Source organism: Strigops habroptila, chromosome Z, assembly GCF_004027225.2.
Source record: "Strigops habroptila isolate Jane chromosome Z, bStrHab1.2.pri, whole genome shotgun sequence".
NCBI lineage: Eukaryota > Metazoa > Chordata > Aves > Psittaciformes > Psittacidae > Strigops > Strigops habroptila.
The window spans coordinates 30,442,180-30,468,037 of record NC_044302.2 but is presented as its reverse complement, the minus strand read 5'-3'; the positions used below and the strand labels follow the sequence as shown (position 1 = coordinate 30,468,037).

General features: G+C 36.7%; 2 protein-coding genes across 10 annotated transcripts in view; both read left to right on the top strand.

Annotated features, from left to right (window-relative positions):
• The window catches only part of ATP6AP1L (ATPase H+ transporting accessory protein 1 like), a 756,678-nt gene that overhangs the window by 89,857 nt on the left and 640,963 nt on the right, over nt 1–25,858 (top strand). The window lies entirely within an intron of this gene.
• The window catches only part of MSH3 (mutS homolog 3), a 109,346-nt gene that overhangs the window by 63,643 nt on the left and 19,845 nt on the right, over nt 1–25,858 (top strand). For 6 of the 8 annotated variants that reach the window (XM_030470271.1, XM_030470270.1, XM_030470268.1 and 3 more), the window contains 7 exons: nt 3,639–3,826; nt 6,631–6,799; nt 10,261–10,325; nt 11,706–11,822; nt 13,982–14,089; nt 17,281–17,395; nt 20,836–20,993. In XM_030470271.1, the coding sequence (XP_030326131.1) occupies nt 3,639–3,826; nt 6,631–6,799; nt 10,261–10,325; nt 11,706–11,822; nt 13,982–14,089; nt 17,281–17,395; nt 20,836–20,993 (920 nt within the window). The remainder of the gene's footprint in view (nt 1–3,638; nt 3,827–6,630; nt 6,800–10,260; nt 10,326–11,705; nt 11,823–13,981; nt 14,090–17,280; nt 17,396–20,835; nt 20,994–25,858) is intronic. The other 2 variants (XR_003989187.1, XM_030470269.1) reach the window with 2 other exon arrangements.

The following is a 25,858-nucleotide window of genomic DNA, read 5'->3' as shown; positions in this document are numbered from 1 at the left end:
AATTTGTATCACAGATGTTTTTAGACTTGCTGATTTGAGCAAATTGTCCCCTGATAATCTGATGAATAGAAGTAGTGTCATAACAAGGGGACATAGTAACCTCAAAATTAAATTCCTCATTTTTCCTAAACCAAAACCACTATGCTCACTATACTAAAAACATAAAGGTAGATACTACATTTTGAAAGGAGTGATAAATGTATGCTGCATTTCAACTCACCTTTTTTTTTTAATTTTAAATGCTTTTAATTCAGAGTGGTCAATAGCTGTCAGCTGTGTGTCTCTATGGCTCCCTTCTAGATCTGTAGAAGACAATTTCACTAAGGCAAACAAGGCTAAATTGCTTTCAGTGTTGTTGAAAGAGCATTGGAGCTGGCATACTGCTGTGATATTTCATGCATTGTTTTTGGTGGCAGTTCTACCATTTTCAGTACAGTTGAACAAACTGCTGGTTGAAACTATCGTTTGGCATTGCTGTCAACTCTGAGGTTATTCTGGGTGTGCCAAAGAAACTAATAGCTACCATTGATGGCATTTCAAAGTTAGACTTCAAAAATAGCATTGAATAAGCTTGTGAGAATCTTCTGTGAACGCAAGACTATGAATCCCGCTTTATGCAAACCATTTTTACTTCATTTTAAAGCTTCTAATGTATAACACAGTTATATGCCTTTTGTAAGGTTACTTAGGATTTAAGTGAAATCAGTCCCACTTTAATGGGCTCCAGCTTTTCGGAATTACTTTTATGCATCTGTTCCAAGTTATGTGTTTGCTTAGTAAATCATTTCTGCAGGGGAGCCATTAAATTTTAGATGCAAAGTCCTGCGGTGTTGCTAAAATCAAGCCAAGAGAAGCAGTAACACTCTGAATAAACACAAAAAGGGTATGTTCACCCTCTTTCTTGGGAACGCTGCGTGTAACGATATTGTTTGCAGTAAAGCATGCTGGATTTCCTGTTCTCCAAAGGTACTGTAGACCATAGCTTACAGTAAAATCAGATAGGTTTTAACTCATTAGATGTCTGTTACGATGTGTAGGCTGTCAGAGTCGCCATGAGAAGCTTCAGCATGTTCATTAGACATCCTTTGAGAAATCTCATTATAACTTTCAGGGTTGTTTATGGCTTTTATACATGACGAAGGTTGTTTTTTCCCCCCCTCTCCAATTCTTTTATAGATGACACTTGCTTGAAATCTAGTTTCTTCCCCCTATGAAGCCTCACCCTCACAAGCCTCACCACCCTTATTGAAGAACACCTTAGAGAAGTGGTTTTATGTATTCTTAGAACTTTTTAGTTTTTCCACCCTCATGTAGGTAGTGTACTAATTAAATCCCTTTTTCGTTCCTTTTTTTAAAGAACAATTAAAAGAACCACCACCGGCTGTTCAACTGATGTGTTTCTTACTGTCCATATTTGCTCGTTCTTCCTTTCTGGACATTGTTATGAATCAGCTAATGCTGTTTTTCAAGGACCAGTGTTGCAATTTCATGTGGCATGGCTTCAGCCTTTGCCTCCTTGAGTTCATTCTGTAGTCAAGGGAAGTCTTGCAGAATTCTGTCGTGTTATCTGCATGAAGGTTGATGATGATGATGGTGATGTACTCAGTCATACTGTATTTTACTTTACCAATCCAAGCCTGGATTTATCATTTATTTAATCTTTCAGACCTTTCCTTTGTCCTTTGACTTCAAATGCCATTGACAGATTTACTGCTTTATTATTTTGTTCTATGTTCTTGTCAGAGCTTTTGCAAGATAGAATAAGTAAGTTCCAGATTATCAGAAAGATGCTGATAAATTGCAGCGAGTGCAGGGGAGAACCAGAGTTTTCATGAGGCTGAAAAATGGATTGTTTATGAAGAAAGATTAAAAGACTATAGTTTGGTTAAATTGATGATTAAAGGAGAATAGAAGGTTTAGAGATATTTGTTAACACCCTGTTAACAGCAAAAAAGCAGATGAGGTAGTGTAGTACAAAAGAGTAAAACTAGAAACACTGGGATTAATTTGATGGAAAGGAAATTTAGGCTATCTGATAAAACTTTTACATGATGATCCTTACTGCTTTATGGATTCATTTCTGAAAGAAAGTAGTAAGCATACAGCTTCTTGGAATATTAGGGCCTAAGACAAGACAAAAAGAAAACTCATGCAGAAAAATTCAGCAGTTGCAGGGAAACCACCCAGTGGGTCTCTTACATCCCTAATTTACATGGGTCTGAAACAAAGATGAACTTAGGTTTTCCAGAAACATTCAGAACGAAATCTCTTTGGTCTTCCAAACTGTCATGAAATACCATGGTTAAATTGCATAGTCCTTTAGTGAACTATCTACCAATCTTACCTGTTTGGTATGGCAAGTTCAGTTCTTTAGCATACAGCCATGCTTCAACTGTAATTGGAGATTACTGGTTTTATGATATTACTGGTTTTTTAATTAGCAGATACTGGTTTTATGGTAACTTCATTAACATTTAATTACTCCTGTGATTAAATGCATTTTAAATGGCCAGGAATGATTTGTTTGTTTGTTTATTTCATACAGCCTTTATGACAGAGCAAATCAGTGAACACGTCAATTAAATTTAGAAATTATTTTCTTTCTAGCCTTATTGTTGTCAATCACTTACAACTTCCAGTAGTGTTCTACTACTTCCATAGTAGATTACCAAGGCTGCAGGTTTAGCCATATCTTTATTCTGTGTGTTATACAGCATGGAGGATGCTCTTCCATCACTGGTCACAGCTGTGACATGTATTTAATGAGAAGAGGACCAAGGCTGTAGATGGAGTGTATGTTAATTTGTTGTTTATGGTTTTCAGAAGTTTGCGTTTATATGGTGTTTGTGTTCTGAAGGCATTACAGAGCAAACTTATTTTAGGGTTATATATGTGGGGAAGGAGATAAAGTGTTCCTTTAGAGCCCAGCATTTGTGTTAATACTTGCTTTTGGGTATGTAAGTTATTTGGGAGAAATAACTACAGTGTAATAGATGGGAGAATTGTTTCAGTTCTTGCATATGGCTGTGGGAAGGAAAGAGAATGAAAAATTTACCTCTAGGGAGAGATTTTGAAAGAGAAGGGATGACAAAATAAAAATGTAGAAGTGTTTTATGAAATAGTGGTTCATGGAAGCTTACATGTTCTGTAATTAGTGTTGTACTGATCACCAGAAAACACTGACCAGAAATTGAATACGAGGCTGTTTATCGCCTAGGTAGGAGAGAAAAATAATGTAGGAAGGGAAGGATGTAGCATACAAAGAATTTCATAGTAGAAGCGTTCAGTATGTCCTACTCCCTTCCTCGCATTCTCAGGTGAGGAAAAGAAACTGTTTTTTTCAGTGTTGTCAGTGCACTGAAGAAGGAATATCTGATCTACAGATCAGTGAAATATGTGTTACACATATCTATCCAGCAACAGGAGTAATGGAGATCAGCTCTCAACTGATTCCTAACAGTGGTTGAAACAATTAGTGTGCTTTATTAACCTTGTGAATGTAGTAAGATTATGCAGCTGTGTTAGAAACAGTCCATATATTTTCCTTGTATTTTGTATCGTTTTCAAAAAAAAAAGCCTGTAGGATTTAATGAAAATCTAATACACTATAATGATTTAGACATTGCTTCCCTTCTCAGTGTTCAACCCAAGAGTTCTTCTTGATAGTCAGCACCCTGGCTCGTCTGGACTTGGAGGTTCAAGCTCTTGTTCCAGTCATACATTCTCATGTGAAAACTTCTCTATTACAAAATTCACTGTTGGAAATCCCAGAACTTCTCTCCCCAGTAAAACATTATTTAAAGATCCTTAATGAAGAAGCAGCCAAGTAAGTAGAGAAAATACATGAATCTTCAGCGCTTCATAGTCTGTCTGAGTAAATGTATTCAGTTATGAGGGTTACACTTCTGCTTTTAATATACCTTAGTTTTCTATTTTTTGTTTTATATATATGTATGTACAGGTTGCTTAGTTAAAGCAGAGGTTGTTTTCTACAGCTTGTATTCTTTTTTTAAAGTTAAACTATGAGAGAAAGAAGTTTGCTTGGTGGGTGTTTGCCTCAGGCTGAATAATTTTTTGAAAGTTTTTCAGCTTTTTTGGGGAATGAATTTAGAGCAAAATATGTTTTGCTCATGTTAATTTGTTTAACAACTTTTAAATTATTTTTTTTAAATAGAGAAGCTATTCTGTTTGAAGAGAGACATGACCTTTAGCAGGGTGGCTGCTCTGCTGTCAAGAATATGCCTTTGACTTTTTTTGTGAAAATTCATCAAAGCTTTGAGTGCCCTCCATCCATTTCTAAAAGTCTCTTTACATGGTCACTAATGACAGAGAAAATAAGTTTAATAGTGTTATAGGCAAATCATCCTAAACTTCCCTGCTATAAGCAAGTTTCATTTAACTTTGAACGTTTCCTCGTATGTAATATAATGAGATATAATTGACTGCGATATAGGTGAAGGTTCTTTGATGAAAGTTGTGGTCTATAGCTTAATACGTTGTTGTATTGGGGCAGCACAGTCTTATCTTTTATTTTCAAAACAGACTAAAAATAAACATCCATTCTATTTGTAAAATCTTTTTTTATCTTTTTCCAACTGAGATTTAAAATTAAGAAATTTAAGAACTTAAGAGTGCCTAGAACTTACTTTATTTGCTTCAGAATTAGAGACAGATGCAAGGTGTGTAAATTTAGAAGTGGAGAAGGCTAGAAGTGTTTGCTATGCCTGTTGGACAGGTGGGATTATGAGATTTCTACTGATGAATGTGATCCAATTATAGTTGTGGCAGGTTATGACAAAACAGAGTGTATCTTAACTATACCAGAATTACTGTAGATAGGTGTAAAATATGCTTCCTTTTTTTTTCTGTTACTGTATTGATAATGGCTAGAACAGTATGCAAAAATAAGATATAATAGTATAAGTAGAAGGTATCATCACAGATCTGCAGGAGTCGTATGTTTTATTTGCATTTATTCAAGATGACTAAAAATCCCTACCTTTTGGCCTTTATATATTTAAAACTTGTGTGGCAGTATTATTTGGACTCAAACCCCTTTCTTTCATTGGAATCATGGTGACTACTTATACACATACATGCACACGTATGTATACTGCATCATGTGTTAATTTTATTATGTGGTGCAGGTAAAATACTGTGGTGGCTTTCAAAAGCATCCTTGTGATCCAGTTTTTTTTAGGGGATGTTTGAGATTTTGAGGTTTGTGGTTTTGTTTTGGTTTTTTTTTTTAACTGTCAACTTTTATATTTTTGGTAGGCATCACGCAGCAGTGGCAGCCTTCACAATCAGCTGCTGGCTAGTAGCAGTCTTTTTTTTTTTTACTGCATTCCCATGGAAACAGGTCTAATTAGCGCAAAATTGTTTCTAAAAATTAATATTGTATTTTTAAATGACATCTTTACGGTCATTTTATGCAATAACTACATCCATGTAATGCAAAAATCAAAGCACGGCTTTGTGTTACCTGTCTGGTCATTGGTTTGTGACCAGCTGTATTCCATTCTCAGGCAAAGGGGTATTGGAGCAGGTAGACTATTAGACTTCTTATTACTTCCATGTTTTATTACTTTCAGTTTGCTAATTACTTGCTCTCCAAATACTAGATTTCAGAGTAATTATGCAATTAACTTGTACAGTTTTGTATTTGCTCTCAAATAGAAATGTATATTCCAGTTAACTTAGGGCTGATTTCACTACTTTGCCTGCCTGCTACTTATTAAGATAAGTTAAATTTTTGTTATTTTTTATTACAACCATATTTTTAATAGCTTTTTCAGCTTCCCAATTTTAAACATTTGAATGGCATTGTCTGTTTCGGGTTTCAATCCTGAGTTGAGGTAGTGCAGCCAAAACAATTCTGTCATTTTCTGACATTGAGACTAGAAAAAGAGTCTTTATTTTGCATGTATTAAAAATGCTCTAGTTAATCTTTCCTTGAGAAAAGAAGAAAGCTGCTCTGAGAAACTCCTGATGACATTCTGCTTTGATGAAGGCCTAGTGGGAGGGATTTATCTTTGCAATCCTCATGAAAATCTGTCAATTTGGCCAAATTCTTAATACATTTCAAATCTGTGTTCAGAAATTATCGAAGTCTTCACAATTTAATCATGATAAAGATGTTGTCAGCGCTTGGAATGCTCCAGGTTGAGGCAGCAATTCCATTCGCAGAATTAGGATTGAGACAGAAAGGAGTGGTCTTTCTTATGCTTCCTTTTCTTGCTCTGCTCAACTGAGGGAGAACAAACAGAAATCTGCAGAATGCACATCCAGAAACTTCAAGAGAAACCTGAGTCAGCAATACAAGAATGAGCAAGATATGATACAGTAGAAAGAAACAGGAACAGATTGGTTTTGAACCATTTGGGGGGTTATCTTGGTGCAGCTTCTTAGAGTTTTTAGAAGTTCCTTTCTATTTATGTAGTGTGTATGACAGCTTTGGGTAAATGTGCTGTATTATGACCCAAAAGCAGAAAAGCTGTATTTAGAGAGGAATAAAGCTAGAATTAAAACAAATGAGAATTAACAAATAAAAATATGGACACAGCCCATAGAATTGGGAAACTTATCTTTGTTTTTACCATTATTTTATCTTATGCTTCTTATGGATAGGACTGGAGATAAAACCCAATTGTTCAAGGACCTTACAGACTTCCCTGTCATCAGAAAGAAAAAAGAGGAGATTCTGGATGTGCTTTCTAAAATCCAACTGCATCTGCTGGACATTCGTAAACAGATCAAGAACCCTTCTGCAGAGTATGTTACAGTTTCTGGTCAAGAGGTAATATGATATCTATTATGTATGACAGTACCCTTGCTTGTCTAGAAAACAGCTTAAAAGTTAGACTTAACTAGAACTCTCTTCATTTAATGTGATACTCAGTGAGGTCGTATACTTTAAAAAGCATATGATTTTTTGTACAACTTCAAAGTACAGTTTTGTGTCAGTGTCACTTTTTAAAGTCAATTACTTTAGTGATTCAAATAATAAAAGCACATTAGTGCAGTTGAGTTTGGTTCGATAATGCTTTGCTTTTCCGTATATGTAGAAACGCTTCCATACGTCCAAGGCTATTTATGTGGCTATTAAGTGCAGAAATATTCTTAGAGAACTAGAAAGCACAGCATTGGGTTAATGTGAAGAATGGTAAAATGATTTGTAATTACTGATTAAGGGTGTAATTTGAAAGATGGGAGAGAAGAGGAACAGTATTAAAGAATGATACATTTATTTTTACTTTTAGTTCTTAGAAATGGTAGTTGCAGAAAAGAGCTTTTGTTTGCTAGATGCTATGTAAGTGTGGGCAGGCCATGCTCCAGCAAGCTGAGAAGTTCAGTGCAAAAAAAAGGGAGATGACAGATCTTGTCAGATTGGTGGGGGAACTGAAAGGAGCAGTGAGGTAGCACTGTTCAGTATTGGCCTTTGGCAGCTCAGTGTAGGAAGACTGGGGTAAACACCACAGGAAATTGAGAAAATAAAGGAGTTAGGGAACTAGGAGTTAGGAACGAGAGTTGGGAATAAAAGAAAGTAATCGGTAAAGATAAGAAGGAAGGAGCTGGAAGCAGCCCATTGTCACATTGAGGGGCTAGGAAGGTGAGAAAGACTCAAGATACATATCATGGTGCTGACAGGCAATGCTGAAGGTGGGAGAGTCAGAAGGGATGGCATTAAAGGTAGCAGCATATGATAAACAGCTCGGGTAGGTATTTTTGAGGGTGAAGCTGGGAAGAGGAAACGTAGGTAAAGTGTTGGGTAGACTATTAGCATGGATGCTGAACTCCAAAAGCAGAAATGTGGAAGAGTGTGTTTGTTTATTTTGTGAGGAAGGGAAGGGCCAGGATTTTAGAGTTTTGTCTCAGAGAGGCTGGATTAAGAGGTGGGTGATGACACGTGTGTGAAGAAAAGAGAAGAGAATAATTAATCAAAGAGAGGAGAGCATCTGATGAAGTAGACAGATAGGAGCTCGCCAGGAGGGTTTCAGAAACCACCAGGCACTATGCACATGTTCAGGAGAGGAGAACTTTGTAACGGGACAGCTCAGAAACCATTGCAGACAGGGAGATATGTTTTTGGTATATTCATGAAAGGAGCTGCAGAGCTTAGGGATAGCTGTTATTTAATTACCTCTAGTATGAGTGTTTCAGAGACATCAAAAGAAGCAGTAGAGGAAGATGGTCGTGAGGAAAGGAAAGACACTAAAGGAATGGAAGTAATGGAAAGGGAATTGTATGGGAGGAGCAGAGCAGTCTCTTTGAGTTATGCTCTTCTTCAGTGGTGTATGGTATATTCTTCTAATGTTCTTGTAGCACTCTGATATATGTAGTATTCAAACACTTCCTCACATCAGACCTGAGCAGAAAGCAGGTTTATGATTTGCTAGTTCTGGAAGCTAGAGAAACTGCCAGGAAACTGTTTTATGCATCTCTCTACTGTGAACTCTCCCTGCTCTGAAGATCTGTTCAGGGAACAGACCTTCTTGGAGAAAAAAAAATAATCGAACTATTTTCTCCTTAATATGTGCCCCCAAAACCATGATTATGAACACATGGTTAGATTTTCAGAGTCAGCCCAGTTTGTTAACTTACATTTGTTGAGTTCCTGTTGGAGTTTTGATGAAAATCCATCTGACGCACACCTTTTCCAAAATATGCAGTTACACCCCTATCTATCTTATCTTTTGTTTCCAGATCTGTAATGTAATTCATAGTGTGCACTGAACAGGACGGAAAGTGGTCTGGATAGCAATAGCATTGCTATTCGTTTCAGGCAGGATTTAGAGAGCAATTGCTGTATTTGGCAAATATTGGTTTCTTACATTGCATAAGCAGTGCTTTGGTCCCAGTTTATTTATTACTGCAATTATTTATCTACTAGGGCTAAGAATGAAGGCAAATGCTTTTGTTGTTTTGAAGAAGAGTGCAAACTCTCTGCTTGTTTCTCACTATCCACACAAACAGGCCAGGCGACTGAACCTGCTGTGTTAATTCAGATCGTTTTGAGTTCAGTTAGGCATCCAGCACAGACACAAGTGTCACACTATTTTGTGTCTTCCTTTCGTAAACACTGGGTATTTATTTGAGATGAACTTCAGAAAAAGCTGTAATACCTGCGCATCAGCAACACCACTAGTGGCAGCAGCAGCTGGCTCATGGTCATATCTTTGCAGATCTCTGCATTTGTCCATTTTCAGTCTTTTTATGTCATATGTATTATGCAATTTCAGGGTTTCTACAGTACCAAATATGTTAAAAGTGTCTTATATGAATTAAAAACTAGTGCACTATGTCCTTGATGGAGTCTTGTGCTCACATTAGAATTATCCTTCTTTTTTGTACTTGAAGGTGATTGCTGGCTGTTCTGGTGAGGTGTGGAAGTTTTTTATCTAAAACATACTAACTGTAATGGAAAAGCTTTGTCAGCTAGAAAGTCTCCTGCTTTTCTGTGAAGGTGGTCAGATTCTGGGTTAATCTAATCTCTGCTAGAAATTTGTTTTCCAGTTGAATTTTTTTATTTGAGAATGCCTCAATTCTTTGACATCCAGGACCTCAGGCTAATGTTACAAAGATAACAGACATGAATCGTATAAAATACTGCAACACATCATATAAATTCCACTGCACTGAGCCTCTTGCTACTACTGCTGGTTTTCCTTATTCCTTCCCTTTCTGACCCCAAGTTGATACAAACTTGAAGCAAGGTACTATCGATGCAGTGCTAGCATTTGAGATTTTGAGTTCCTGTCTGTGAAGTGTTGTAGGTGGCTGTGCCTCAGCAGAATCACTGATCCCGAGGCAGGAGGGCACATCTCTCTGGTAAGGAATAGCTTTATCAGGTAGTATATTGCATAGAGTCAGTGTAAATGCTGAATTCTCTACAAGCCCCAGTCAGGATCAGGTAAGTAAAACTTACCTACTAGCTTTAGTATGGTTTTGGCTCTAATAAGAGGGAGATGAGGAGAGCATGTTTGTGGATGGAGGAATAGAAGGGCAGAGATGGGACAGCAACACGGTAGGGCTCAAAACCAGCTCAGGATAGGAGCTGGTTGTTTGTCAGAAAATATTTATGCCATAACTCTCACTTGTGGGGTAAAAAAAGAACATTAGCTTCTGGTCTGCTTAGTCAGTTCAGGCTGATTATGGTTTTCTTCTGATGCATGCAGATTTCTTGATGCATGATGATTATGGTTCTGTAGTCTTCCTTACTTCCCATGATGTGCAATATTACATTTCTGTTTATTTTAGTTCTTGGTAGAAGTCAAGAATTCCCATAAATCATCTGTGCCATCTGACTGGGTTATGGTTAGTAGGTATGTAAAATATCTTTGAAGTTTTTTCTATTTTTATATTTAAAAAGTGATATTTTAGTATTACAATTAATGTAATTAGTATTACGTACACATTCTCGTAGCTCCATGTATTAGTGGTTTTGGTTTTTTTTTTTAATGGAAACCAGCCAACCAAAATTGTTATATTAATTTATTGCCAAAGTCATTTTTGCTTAAATGCAAACAAAACCAAACTGAAAAAAACAGAGTTCTTAATATGTTTGTTTCTACATGGTATATCCTTGGTGCACTACGTTACTTGCTTAATCTTTCAAAGTATGTATACTGGTGTCCAAAATTATGGTCTGAATTCAATTGCACCTGTAGCTTGTACATGAAAATCTTTCATAAAATTCTAATCTTATTCAGAGAGGTGAAGGTAGCTGTGCAAATATCTGTGCATCTCAATATAGTCATTGCATTTAAAATGTCATTTTAGTTATTCATACAGGCAAGATTTGCTTGCTTTGGTACTTCATGTTGTGTAGTCATGGTTTTAAATAGTTTTGGATACTTTTCCCAGTAGATGAAACAAAGATAGACTGAATTACATAGTTGTCTTTTTTAATTTTCAGTCATTTGTTTTATTATTTAAACAGGTTGAATACCTTAATGTTATAATTTGTAGAGACCATGGTGTAATGTGTGGAGTCCAGTGCTGTAAGGTGTGGAGTCCAATATAATATGTAGTGTTCTCTACAAGGCCTGGTGTGTAATGTGTGAGCACAGACATCTTGCACCAGAAATAGGCATAATCAAGGTGAACTCTGAAACTACCTTCTATCCACTTTTGCAAGAATTCAGTATTAAAAGCACACAAATTAGACAGAATGAAGATGATGAAGAACAAATTATAGCTAATCTGGATTTTGTAAAATAATGCCTGGGAATGCAAAAGTGACTCCTTAATGAAAATACATAATTAAATAGCAGGTGCCTAAAGAGAGACTTACAAGACAGTCTGTATTTACTGAGTTTATTTCAGGCTTATCATGAAATTTTCCCCTTTAAAGTGAATTTTTTTCTTGGAGTTCTTTATACATGCAGTCACAGAAAAGTCATCCTTTTGTGAAGTGTATTGCTGAACAAAATTTTATGAAATATATAAACCAAAGTAATATATGCTACATTGTGGAAAACATTTCAAGAGCCTTATGAATGAGTAGTGATGCAGTAACTTTATTCACAATAAAGATAATTGGAATCAATAGAGTTTGGTACCACAATAAAAGACTTTTTTTTTTCCTTAGCATTCATTTTCAGAGCTCACAGAAGAAAAACAAGTCCAATTTTGCATGTAGATGGTGTAACTGATTGCTTAGTAACCTTTATTTCATATTTGGCTTTTCTCTCTTTTTCCAGTACAAAAGCTGTCAGCCGTTTCCACTCTCCTTTTATTATAGAAAATTACAGACATCTGAATCAGCTCCGGGAGCAGCTAGTCCTTGACTGTAGTGCTGAATGGCTACGATTTTTAGAGTGAGTTTACAAAGTAGAGTCAGTTTTTGTCATTGTATGTATTTTTTTTAAGATTAACATTTTTCTTTTTCTGTTCTTGTAGTGGAAATAAAATAATAAACATTGATAATTTAATTATATTGCCCACAACAACTTCAAAGAGAGTCAATTAAAATATTATTTTTCAGTTTAAAGCATTTGAATGCAAGACATTTGCAGACTGAGTCCTGAGACCAGCAGAGATATCTCTAGATTTTAAAATTCTGATGAAAATACACTACTGAACGTATAAAGTGGCTCTCAAAATTTGCAATCTAATATCACTGCATTAAAAACCTGAAAGTAACATTTTGAGTTAAACCAAATCTAGTCATTTTGTTATTAAAGTACAATGTAAGTGAACTGGAAAAAAGAATTTAGTATACAAGTTAACCAAATTCACTTTTAATTGAAATAGAGTATGGCTTGCTGTTAAGTGTTCCATTACTTAAAAAACCCAATACATTAAGTACAATTGCACTGTAACTTACACGTTTTGAGTTAGGAATGTTCAGGGTGCTCAAAGGCGGTCCCTTGGCTTAGTGCGATTCTCTATACCTCCTGTATTTTGTATGCTATCCCTGCCGATTGACTGGGTCTGTTTTATAGAAAGTAATGGGAGTGTTCCTGTCCCTCATAATGGGCACAGAAGACCTGTTTGTCTCAGATCTGAGTTTTGAACAGTTATTTGACTATTTAGCCAAAGGATCTTTAAAATGGGAGTTTAAAAAATATTTCTCAAACTTCTGAATACCTTTAATTTTTCAGCTGTCTGGTTATCAAATATTTTTTTTACTTCCATGAATTACAGACCCACTGAAATTGTCCCTCCTGCCATGAAGTGATATTTGGCTTGCTTTCATTTGTGCTTTTTCCCTCACTGCAAAACCTTAACAAGTTCCTTCTGAAATTGTGTCATGGGACATAACTGATGCCAAAGTTTGCCTCCTGGTAGAAACCTAGCAATTCCTTAAATTTTGTAGAAATTAGAAAACACATTCCAGTTCACCCTTCTCCTGATGTGTTGCCTTTGCAATACTGTAAAAATAGTTCTGTTAAATAATTTGTCACTGTATTAGCCATGTAAGTTTGAGTAGATCTATTTTAACCTTTCTTCACTTAGAGAACTGCTACCTTCATGTTCACTTTGCTGTTTTCATTAGTGCTGTATGATAGAATAATAGAATTGTTCAGGTTGGAAAAGACCTTCAAGATCATCAAGTCTAACTGTTGCCCCAGGACTGTCAAGGCCACCACTAATCTGTGTCACTGAGGGCCTCGTCTACATGGTTTGTGAACATTTCCAGGGACGGTGATCCCACCACTGCCCTGGGCAGCCTATTCCGATGCCTGAGCACCCTTTCAGGGAAGAAATTGTTCCTAATATCCACTCTCAGTCTCCCCTGGCACAGCTCGAGGCTGTTACCTCTTGTCCTATCTGTTGTTACCTGGGAGAAGATACCAGCTGTAAGATTTATGTGTAGGAAAGTGCTCTTGTTCCCCAGCTCTCAATTTTATTTCTTTATTAAAATAATGAATTTATTTTGCCCCCCTACTGGTTTTATATTCCATGCTGTATCTTTGAGACTATGAGAGGGAAAAGAAGAAATTCTTGAGGGCTAAGTGAATGAACTCTACTGAAAACTGTGTCCTCCTGGTAATGTTGTTATTCTATTGAGGGAAGCAATACCATAGATGGGAAATTAATTCTTGTATTTTCTGTTGTAGATACCATCCTTTATTGAAATTGTAGGCAACTTCTGCGTTCAGGCACTTTCAGGTTTTTGCGGTTTTTTGGCTGTAACATATGGTCGAAGTGAATTGGCAGTTGGGATTCAGTTGCCACTGTTGTAAACAGCGGTATTTTTATAGACTTCATTTAGGCAGCAGGGATCAGCTGCAGACTCTTTATATGCGATTTAATGAATTTCATTTTGCCTGCTTTTTTTGAAGTCCATCTTGATTAAAGATTGTGTCCTCATATTGTAACTTAATACACTGCTGGGAGGTTTGAATTCAGAGTAATTTAAAGAGCATGGGAGCCCTGTGAAAAGAATGAGCGCGGTATATTCTGACAGTACATTTGTACCTGTATGAAATTATTTTTTTCTCTTCCTTATTTTATCGCTGTTTTGGTGTAGCCATTTCAGTGAACATTATCACCGTGTGTCTAAAGCGATTGGTCACTTAGCAACTGTTGACTGCCTGTTCTCATTGGCCCAGGTGGCTAAACAAGGAGACTACTGCAGGTAATTAATTTTTAATTTTTATGTAGGCTCTTACAGGAAGAAGTTAAATTAAATCTGAATTTTAATAGGTGTACCACAACAAAACACATTAGTAAAATTGTTTACAGTGGATTCAACTTAATCTGATTTTGCAAAGCAACAGTTCTGGGCTTCATGCAAATCTGTAAACATCACAGCTCAAATTTGACATCTTATGTTGGTCTGTTGTTTGACCTGAGTCTGGTAGGTGGTATCTCACATATATATAAATATATGTTTGACTTTTGTGCGGAAGTTTTTACTTCTCCTTCTCAGCAAAGTCTGAATTTATAATGTTTTTCTAATACCTAAAATTCTATGTGTGTTTCAAAGGTGTATTTCAGGTAAATATAGTACAAAAAATAAATTATAGGTAAATATAGGTAAATAATAGGTAAATATTAGTACCAGCTTCCAGAGCAGTGGTGGTGGTTCACCTAGGATCATGTGTTTGACCTGGTGAGCTGTGCAACTTACATGCACCCCAGGCACACCAGCCTGGGACTCTGGTGGTACTAGGGCTGTTCCTCCATTACTCTGTGGAGGAGAGACATGAACCCTCAAGTCCTGCTTCACCAGAGGTTGGTTCAGAGCTGGCTCCTGAGCCTGAGCACCCTCCAGCTGTATCTTTCTCCCAGTCAGGAGTCCACATCTCTTGCACCCACACAGAGACAGTCGGTCTCACTGGGGTGCTTTCTTCTATGCAGTGAGGTTTCTGTCCCCAAAGGCACTGGATGCTCACTGGGCCACTGCTTCAACGTGCCAAGTGCTGTCCTAGAGGCCAGCCCTTACTGTTTCTGTGGTTTACTGTAGACACCCCTGCAAGGACTGTTGGTTTCCAGTCCTCAACCATTTGCTCTGCCACACAATCCACATTGACTCTCTTCTGAAAATGTGCTTTTAAAAAAACCTTTTCAAATATTGTCATCGTGGGGCTGCGCTGCAAGTGCTCATACAGCTGCTTAGGAATAACTGTATGAATTCTTAACATTTGAGACCCATGGAAGTACAGCAGATCATGTCTTAAGTGTGTGTGGATGAAGGGAAATCAACTTATGTGTGCTTCTGCTTTTATGCAGCATTAAAGGTAATATTGATCACTTCTGGACCCTTGGGATCTTGTGTGCCTCTGTCAAAATCTCTTTGAAAGTAATTGCTTGCTTATTTCTGTATACTCAGATGAGAAAATAAACTGGAATCTGATTTGTTCACTGTGCAGAGTTTAAATAATTCACTTAATTTTGAAGAGTGGCTTAGAACCACTTACAAACTGGCAAGAAGAAGACTTCTCAGTGAAACTTCAGCTGCAGGGAAGGTGTCAGTAATTCATTTTGGAGGGCTACTGAAGGAAAGATTTTCACATTAACTAATTTAATTATTTCGGAAGAATGTTTTTGCTTGAGTGAGGATTGTTTCCTATCACCCTACTTGGGGCATGTAAAGTTGCGAAGTCAGGACAGAAGTGCTCCGCACAGTTGTTGGAGACAGATAAGCACCTTCTTCAGCTTTGAGGCATCTCACAACCCCTGTGTTGGAAGACTCATCCGTTACATAGAGGATTACAAAATGAACATCAGGGCTCCTGGGCAGCAAAGTTAGACACCTAGAAATGATGTAGGTAGTCCAGAGATGATCATTTGATGTTTGAGAATCTACTCTGCAGACTGAATTTGTTTAACTTGAAGGAATGCTGTTGAAAAGGTGGTACCTGACTGAAGGACTTGTTATGCATTCCAGAGCAATTTACTTTTTTTTTTTTTTTTTCTTTTTCTGTCTTACGTCATGACACATAATTGTGTGATTATAGGAACACAGGGCAGGGAAGAACTCCGAATTACTATGGCTGAAGCCCTACTTCTGTGGACCTTTTAGAAACCAGAAAAGGCAATTAGCAAGATTCATGGCATCCCGAAACTACATCCTGTCTCACAGATACATGGAGGGAGGCTCAAGCAGTTAAAAAAAGGGAATTATTTCCAAAGCTGAGGGCAGAATTATAAAATAGCAAATGGATACTTAGCTGTCATCTCCCTCTCTTGAATACATAGTGGAGAGGTACAGGAGGAAGTACTTCTAGGTATGTGCTCCTCTCTTTTCAGACCATCATGTCTTCAACTTACGCATCCAGCAAGTGTAGAGTGAAATTTCCTTTCTTTGTCTCCAAGGCCTAAGACCCTGTTTTGTATTGGTTTCATCTCAGTCATACAACTGCTGGAAGTATCTTAATGCTAAAAAAACCCAAAAAGAAGTTATAGTCATAATTCAGTGGAAAATGCTGCTTGTGCCTTTTTTGTTCTGTGAAGAACATGCAGCTCTTGGAGATGGAGGTTTTCAGACATGGAGATATGTAACAGAATTATACGTGTTACATTAGTAGGCATGTAGACAAATTTACAGCTAAGGTGGAAGGATTTGAGACAAAACTTTTTACATGCTTTGGAGATGAGAGAAAAAAGTATTGATCTGTTTGCATATTAATTTATAAAAAGGTACTGTCATTTCAGTGTTTCAACTTAGGTAGTAAGCTCTTTCATAGACAGCTGTTTGATGACTGTTATTGGGTGTTGCTGTCAGATTACAAGAGCTGTGATGTTTATCAGAGAATTATTGCTTCATCATACCCTAGTCTTTGATTTGTATTGTTTAATGTGTTACCAGTTATAAAACACATGCTTGGACAATTTTCTTTACTCCCACACTCTGCTTAGGACTTAATGCAGTAACAGGCTGGACCAGTTCATCAGCAAGATCATTTGGAGAATGTGAAATGTATCTGTAGAAGGTGGCACTTGGCAGAAGTTGGTGAAGTGATGGGGCGAAATCAGACTCATCAGTTTGGGAGTTTTGCTATTGCTAGTTCATTTTGTAGTTCTTAATATTTTTTTTTAGAATACACATAAACAACTGAAAACATTCGCTAGGCCATGAAAACTGAAGAAAATACTCTAAAATTTCTTTTTCCAATCTGCTAATATTCCGATATTTTTTTATAACTGAATGAAACCAAGGAATTCTTTAAAAATGCTTGATAGCAATAATGAATTTCTCTCTATCCAACTCCCCTCCCCCCCAAAATCTGCATCATAGATGACCCTCATGCAGGCTTTAGTTACAGTAGTTCTAAATAATCATTTACAATAAACATTGAAATTAATGTCTCTTCCTTTTTGCAGACCAACTGTGCAAGATAACCAGCGAGAAATAATTATAAAAAACGGGAGGCACCCTGTGATTGATGCATTGCTGGGAGAACAGGATCAGTATGTTCCAAATACCACTAACCTCTCAGTAAGTACTGAGATACCATTTGAACTTCAGATCATTCAAGGGAAGGAATCTGGGATTTGCTTCTTGCCAGGGAGTTAAAATAAATAATTTATTCATACAACTGTCTGCTTGGTTGCAATTCAGAGAGAGATAGCTAGATGTGACCACAACTGTTTTGTCCTTTTTGTGATATCTTACAGCCAGATGCTCTCTTTACAATCTTGTTCCATCTTAATGGCATAAAGAAAAGTGATCTCAAAGTCAGGGAAATGAAAGTTTAAATGGTTATTAAAAAAAACCAAACAACACAGGTTTTTTAACAGCTTCGTGAGAAGGAGTCTGCATTTTTCATAACTTTATCTCAAACTTGTAGAGTTTTTTAATGTAGAAAATAGCAACAATTTAGAATCATAGAATCAACTAGGTTGGATAAGACTTTTAAGATCAAGTCCAGCCATTACCCCAGGACTGCCAAGACCACCATATCACCATATTACTGAGGGCCTCGTCTACATGGTTAAGTTTTCTAGCTAAAGTCTCTGTGTAACATGTTACAGGCCCAGTTTTCCAAATTAATTCTCAGATAGCTCAGACTTTTTTTCAGGTATTTATCTACTTTGTATTTTCCTTTCTTTCTGGAAGTATTAATTTCATAGAGCCTTTCTTACTCTGACAAAGTAGGTTTGGAGCTCTGACTCTTCACTATATAGTATCAAGTACACACTCTGTAGACTGCACATTAGTTGTAAGAAGGCTTTCATATTAACCTATGATAAAGTTCCCCCCCCCGCAAAGTGTAGCTTGCAGGCTATATGTTACTTTTAAGTCTCCCTCTGACTTATTTTCTGCAATAACCATGTTGAGAAGTAGTAAGACTATTATTTGCTTGGTATTGTTGTCAATAGGTCAGAGAAAGTGGGGGTGCTGCTTCTTAACGTTTTCTATGCAATGTTACCCAAATTGTATGACATAAATTGCCTAAAATTGCTATAAATATGCAACTACCATATGTAGGAAACACTGCTGTATTTTATTTCACATAATCTATTTCTGATAAACATATTTTAGTTTGTTTCTTCCTTTTTTCCTCTAAAAAAATAGAATCTGTCTTTTAAGTTACATGTCCTTCTGACATTTTTTGTTAAATATTTACCTGTCTATAAATTTTTTTAAATATTACACATCTGTTCTTAATACATGTAAAAGATAGGCTTGCAACTTAACTGTGAATACATAAATGCCTTTTCATACAGTAAATATAGAAAAAGTATGAAACAGATGTCAGTGAGGAGCATTGCTGTGATCAACATCATTCAGATTTGTATGTATTTCTTAGGAAGTATTTTTCAATGCTGTTCTATCCTGCACAATGATACAGCTATTGTGCAATACTTCAGGGAATGTTTTCAAATTTATTTGTCAACTCCAAACAAGCGGCAGATGGCACTTACAAAAAATTCAGCACTTCATTCAGTAATCATCATGCACTTTCCCCTCTTAGTCCCATTCTTATATTGGCTTTCTAAATACTGAATATTACAAAATCAAATGATCGTGGTAGAATCACTCTTACCTTTACCGTTGGTTTGAGTTCTCTGTTTTTTGAGAGAGGTGGGTGGGAACCCAGTTTATTAAAATGCCTCTTTTTTAAACAGATGAGTTTGAATCAGCAGGAAAATGGATCTTTTGTTGTGTTTTCAGCTGAAATGTTGAATATCTAACTTCAGGAAAAGCTTCCTTGCAGTGCCCTGAAATAAATGTTCTTCCATTCCCCCTCTCCTCCCCAAACACTCATGGATTCATTTAGTACTTTTAACTTCAGCCATAAATTTCAATAAGATGTTAGCTTATGTTTGCATGCAGTTCTAAGGGCAGATGGGCTTTGTAGTCTGATGTTACAACATATGTTCTTTTTGAAAGCTGGCTTTGCAAACCAGCCACCAGCGTCACAATATGGTTGGAGGGACCCTGGAGGGATACCAGACACATGCATGGAATCTGTGGAATCCAACAGATGAACTAATTCTGGTTTTAAGTATCAATAAATTCTGTTGTGTTGAGCCCAGTGGTGGCCCTGACAAAGTTTTAGTAGCAGTATTGAAACTATACCTTGCAGACTAAATTGTTACATATTTTGCTCCTGTAAAGTCATATGCATTTTATTACATCCATCCTTTACTTCTGATAATGGCATTTTCTGTATTTTTACTTTATTCTGCATTCCTCATAGATGGGGTTTCCTCCACAAAAGCTGAACAGCTTTTTACCTATAATAAATACTGATTGCATGTATCTTCTTTATGATTGGGATCATGACATGTGACAGTCCTGTATAAGTTTTATTAACCTCCTTGTTAACAAAATGAAAACTCTGTCAAAAAGCAGATCTGTAAAGATTGTGATGTTTATTCTGTGGAGATTTTGTTCTTCTTCTTGTCACAATGCTTAATCAGTTCCAAAATTCCTAAGTAGTGTGGCTAATGTTCATTATGCACAGCTTGTCCTTTCTTCCATGCCCCTCTCATGGGGCAATGGAATATGCTGATTTTTGGTTAGTTCATCAAATTGTTGGATTTCATTGTGTGTACCCAGTAGAAAGGAAAAGCTGAATTGCCCAAAATCCTTGCATAACTTAATTTCCTGGTCTTGAGTTAGGCTATGAGAAAGCTTTATGGATTGATAGGTGAGTTTTAATTTTGTATTAGCAATTGCCTTGCACAGAGTTTTATTCTGGAGCCATAGACAGGTAGCAGTATTGCTGGGAGTCTTAGAGCTGACATGAGCTCTTGCATCTGATTTTATTTTCCATAGGATTTCGGTAGTTAGGTACACTGATCAATCAGAGATTGGATGCAGTCCACTCACAGTATCTGTGTTCCAGTCAAATACTGCCAAACTTGGCAATGTCTTGATTTCTTGTAGCCAGTCTGTTTAAATGTGCTTATGTTGTACCAAGGCAACGAATTATGAATGGATGTAAAATCTAGGTCATATCTTTGTCTGCCAGATCTACCCATTTGGCAGTGAGAACTCTTTTAACTAGAGAGGAATCCAGATCACAACCAAATTAGAACACCACTGGCTATGCTGAAAGCTGATGCGTTTCTCCCTTTTTCCAAAGAAAATGGCACAGAGAATTGTTGGAGCGCTTTCTTGGCTCCTTGATGGAGAGAGGAAAGGTGCCCGCTCACTGTCTATTTTGCTGAAGAGTAATAAAAGTTGGTGCTTCTCTCTTAGTAGCCTAGAGAGGTCTTGGGAAGATTTATCCACCTGAGACTTCATAATATCTTGAAACATGAATGTGATGAACTCCAAGAATGAAGCAGGCTGCTCACCTAGAAACAGAATGTTTAATCCTAAGGACTTGTCCTGTATACCTCTAAGCATGTACACACAACATACTTTCTTATAGAAGCACCAGGGGCTGGACAATATATTTGACCACTGTTTTATGTTTCCAGGGAAATGGTGAAAGGGTCATGATAATAACTGGACCCAACATGGGAGGAAAGAGCTCCTATATAAAGCAAGTTGCATTGATCACAGTCATGGCACAGATTGGTTCTTATGTTCCCGCAGAGGAGGCAACAATTGGTGTTGTGGATGGTATTTTTACCAGGTAATCTTTCAAAACTTGCTGTATGTTTATGAAAACGTTATTGTGACAGGGTGTGTGTGTGAATACAAAGTATAAGTTCATTTTTCATCGTAGAGTCACAGGCTGGTTGGAGTTGGGAGGGACCTTAAAACTTACCTAGTTCCATGTTGCTCCAAGCCCCATCCAACCTGGCCTTGAGCACTTCCAAGGATCGAATTTTTCATTTATACTTAAAGTTTCCTTTTTCATTTTAAATACATGCATTGGTTGTTAGGTTTTGATTCTGATTTTCTCGTAAGAATAGTACTTGGTTTTGGATCTTTGAATCTTTAAAGGATAAGAATGTTAATGTGTCTGTCTTGATTAGGATCCAGGTATCTAACTTCATCTGCCTGAATGGACATCTCAGCCAACTTTATTCTGCTGGGTGATAGCCAAATGATGCTTCTCCTAAAATAAATGCTATCACCTTTAAAAATCATGTCACAGTTTCTGCTGTGCAGTGCAGTTGTGCATACTCACAGTATTTGAGACTGAGAATTTGGGGCTACATATGTTCTATGCTTACTATCCTTCCTCTACTAGCAGTCTTGAACATACTTTACACTTTTAAAGAATGAATATGGCAGTTCATTTCACTCACTCTCATTTTTAAGGTAGTGAAAAACTCAGTGATTTTTAAAGATTATCAGTACAGAAACTTTCATATTTTATAATCTCATATTACCAAGAATTATTCATCTGTTTTTTCCTGTGTTTCTTTAATCTGTTTGTTAATTAGCAATAGTTCTGTGTTAGTGATGGTATTTGAGATAGGAAATTGCTTACAGTTATAAGTTTCTCAACAAATGTGTATGTGTGGTAGAATTACCTTTCCTGAAATTCTAGTGATGGCAGTGTGCATGTCAGAATTAACTTTTAACTCTGAAGAGAATTTGAAATACTGCTCATCTGGGATTGCTTCATCATATAAAGATGTTTATTCTTATGCCACACTTGTGTGATGATAAAAATGAATGAAATCGTGCTTTGATGCACTTCAGTGCTAACTGCTAAGCAGTTGAACAAAGTAGAAAACAATTTTTATTATCTTTCCAAAATTAATTTGAGCTGAAAATTCAAAATGGTTAATTTTTTTATCCCCACCCTTGTGTTGAAAGTAATTAACTGGTTGATTCGATGAGCATCTCACAAGGAACATGGAGATACAAAAGATTTGATTTACTTTACAGAAAGAAACATTACAGCATTACGAACAAATTGAAGCTTATTTTCGTCTTTGTGTGTGTGTTGTAGGTGAACTTAAGAGTATTTGTGTTCACATCATCTTAATTTCTAACTATAAGTGCATAATCTGTTACTCTTAAGCTTAGTATCCACTTTCCTCTACTTTTATTCAGTTGTCATTGCAACATAATTATTTCTGCAGAAAAATGAAAACTACAGCGTGAAAATCTAGAAACTAATAGATCCGAGTTCCACCTGTTCCCCAGTGTATTTCTCTGATTCCACTTAGATTTCCTCTACATTACACATTTTTTGCATCTGTTCTGATAAGGTAGTGTGGTTGAAGGAAAACTTAGGTTTTTAGATTTAAAGGCAAGGAAGCCTAGAGTGTGTTACTGACTGTGAGGTTTCAGACAATTTAATTTGGACCCCAGTCAGATTCTAACACAGGAGATTGATTCCCCACCCATCTAAATTAGCTTTAGAAGCTCAGCTGGATATGCCATTCTTCATTCATTCTGAAATGTGTCAAACACCAGATGAATATAGTAAAGACTTATTTAAATTCTTGTCATTGTACTGGCAATTAAGAGTAAACTAATTCGCTCAATATTAATCAAAAAGATACTGAAAATGTATTATTGAGGTAGAAGTAGTCATGCATTAGTTAAAAGATTAACAGGAGGAAAAACAAACAAACAAACCAAAACCCTGAGTTTGTTTATTGTTTTCCTTCAGAAAGCCAGGATTTCGATTTGTAAATGATTATCAGTGGAACTGCTTGGCTGTGCATCTGTTTAAACTTCTGTCTTCTATGTAGCGTGATTTGAGGGAATCAGTTGCACTGCTGGGACAGGCATTAGCTATTTGCCATGGTCCTCAGAATATTAGATCTTGACCCAGCTGTAGCTTTCATTCCAGTACAAATGTCCAAGAGAATACTTGCATCATGATTTTCCTTCAGCCTGTGGAGTCTAGGGGCTTTCTTTGCCTTTCCTTGCTCCACATATCCAAGTCATGACATCCATGCTCCCCCAAATTGTCAGTGGTCATTTCTGTCCTGCTGTCAGTCGACATGAAGTGGTCTTCACTAGTCTTTGCCTAACTGCTGCTTCATTTTCATCATCTCCAAATCATGAACTTCATCCTCTCTGACTGGAAAAGGAGAAAGGAGTAGCTTACCAGGTTTTGCAACTCAGAGGCTCAAGGTGTACAGAGACTATCCAGGAAGTAGGCACTTCTATTTTGGTGTGTTAGGGTTTTTTGGATTGGATGGGGGGTTTTTGTGTAGTTGTTGTTGTTGTTGTTGGTTTTGTGTATGTGTATGTGTGTGGTTTTGAGTGTTTTTGGGGTTGGTTTTTTTTTCAAGGGTCTGGGAAAGGTCTTCAGAAGTATGCAAGTCTGTCAGACCAGGTTAACCTGGTGTTATATTCAGGGTATTTCTTAGCTTTAGGAAGTTATGCTTGTAATAGTTTTTAATTCCTGGTTGGAGGAGAGAAACAATAAATTCAGCTGCCACATAGTATGTCCAACATTGTGTCCTTAATGCTATGTCTGGCTGAACATACATTTCTAAAGCCTCAGCTTTTGCCAACAACTCTCGTTTGGTACAGAATGAGCTTGAATGGATCAGAGATTTTCCCTTAACTAGGCCCAAGTTTTGCTTTTTTGTTTTGGTTTTTTTTTCTGTGTTTTGTTTTGGGGGTTGTTTTTGTTTGGTTTGACTTGTTGTTTTTATGGGGTTTTTTTTAATAGGATAACAGCTATGCAGACCTTCTTTCTGCACCCCCAGCACAGGCCACAAGTGTCATGCTGGAAAATGAGATTATTTTGTTGATAACTTTGGTATATTTTTAATCCTTTAAAAACATTCCATGGTAAGATGTCAGTTTCCAAGTTATTTTCATCACTGACATGGTGTGTTGTTTTCTATGTGCTGCTATTAGCATAGCATCCCTGGTGTGAGGGATGCTTTACAGGCTGACTCTGTGAGGAGTTCTGTGCATCAAGAGCAACAGCAGTTCTGCTTGTTGCTAAATTTTTTTTAATATTGGTGCTTTATGCTGCAGTCTCTTTTTTGTTTGTAGACTGCATCTTCAAAGTGTGAATTTACATAGGTTTAAGAGATTAACATTCATCTAGGATTTGTATCTTGTATTCAAAAGTAGGGTTTCCATGGAAATTGAAAGGTTGCTACTATGGTTATTCCGTTGGATATATCTAGTATTTATGTATTACAGCTTCTCTTAATTGACTTTAAATACTGCATTATAGTAAATGTTTTTTAAAAAAGCAAAAGGAATTGTATTTGTACTGCTTACTGGTACAGTGAAAATAGGAATGATTCACCTTCATTACTGGGTGTATAGACACAATAGAATGCTAAGGCTAGTCAGACATTTCAGAGTGGTGTTGATAACTTCATCCTAAAGAGGGGAAAGGGGACATCTTCCACTGCATAATGCCCCCTAAACCTAGATATGATATGCTGGGATGCTGTGCACAATTATGCAATATGGAGGGAGTACAAAATATTTTGAGAATGTTTTGCTGGTTTATATTTTTCTCCTTTTTTTTGTTTTCCTTCTCCAGTAAGGCATAATGTTTTCATGCAACCTTTTCTTAAAGAATTTAACTTTGTCAGTGCTGTTATATTTAAGAATTTTAGAAGAGTTTTGGAAAGGTCAGCACCCAATCTATATTGACTTTTAATGGGATTTGAGTATTTAATTCTCTGATGTTTGAAAATTCCCATCCAAGCTTCTCCTTGCAGTAAATGGGTTCAATTTTTGCATTAAATTTACCTTCAATTTGTATTAGTTCTAATAGAGTTATTCAGACATGGAAATGAATATATTGCTTCTCTGTGTGTTGTGTAGAAAGGCAAAGCAAGTGTGGAAACACATACATAGAGGAACAAATGGAACAAATTCTGTTGACCTAATCATGCATTCAGAAGAGGTGATGTTTGGCTGTTAAAGAGAGCTGACCTTTAAAGACATCTCACATAAAATATTGATGTAATTTCTTAGAGCTAGAAAACTTCAGCATACTTCCAGTAGGTCACCAGTAGCTCTTCATAAGCTAAAAATTGAGCTTCAAAATTGAGAGAGAATTCTATAACAATTTGAAGGTAAAATGTGTTCAAATAAGGAAGCTAATTAATAGTTCAAATTACCAAATGCCTTGTATTCAAGACCCTGAGAATCAATTTGTTGAAATCACAAGCTACCATGAGAAAGAATACTGTGAAGGAGACCAACTCCTACCAACTCTAGGTGGTGGTAAGGGGGCAAAGAAGAATTTCCTTCCTGGAGCACCTACCCTCTTGGCTTTCTCTTCTTGTGTTGAAATAAAAGCTATTTCACTTATTTCAGTGGTCAGAAGTAAATTTGCACAGTCACACCATAGTGACATACATCTTCCAGTGAGGTTTTACACCATCAGCCACATTGGGCATACTATTAAAGGTGGAGCTTCAGTTGTCTGAACTAATACAATGCACTGTGCTTCGATTGCATTTGAAAACTGCCTTTTGCAGGTTATGTCCTGCATGCTTAAAGGTTAAAGGAATAAATAGAAGCATCAAAACGATGCATGTACGTTATCCTCTCATACATGCTGTCTCTCTCAGAAAGTCATCCCACTGTTTACAGATT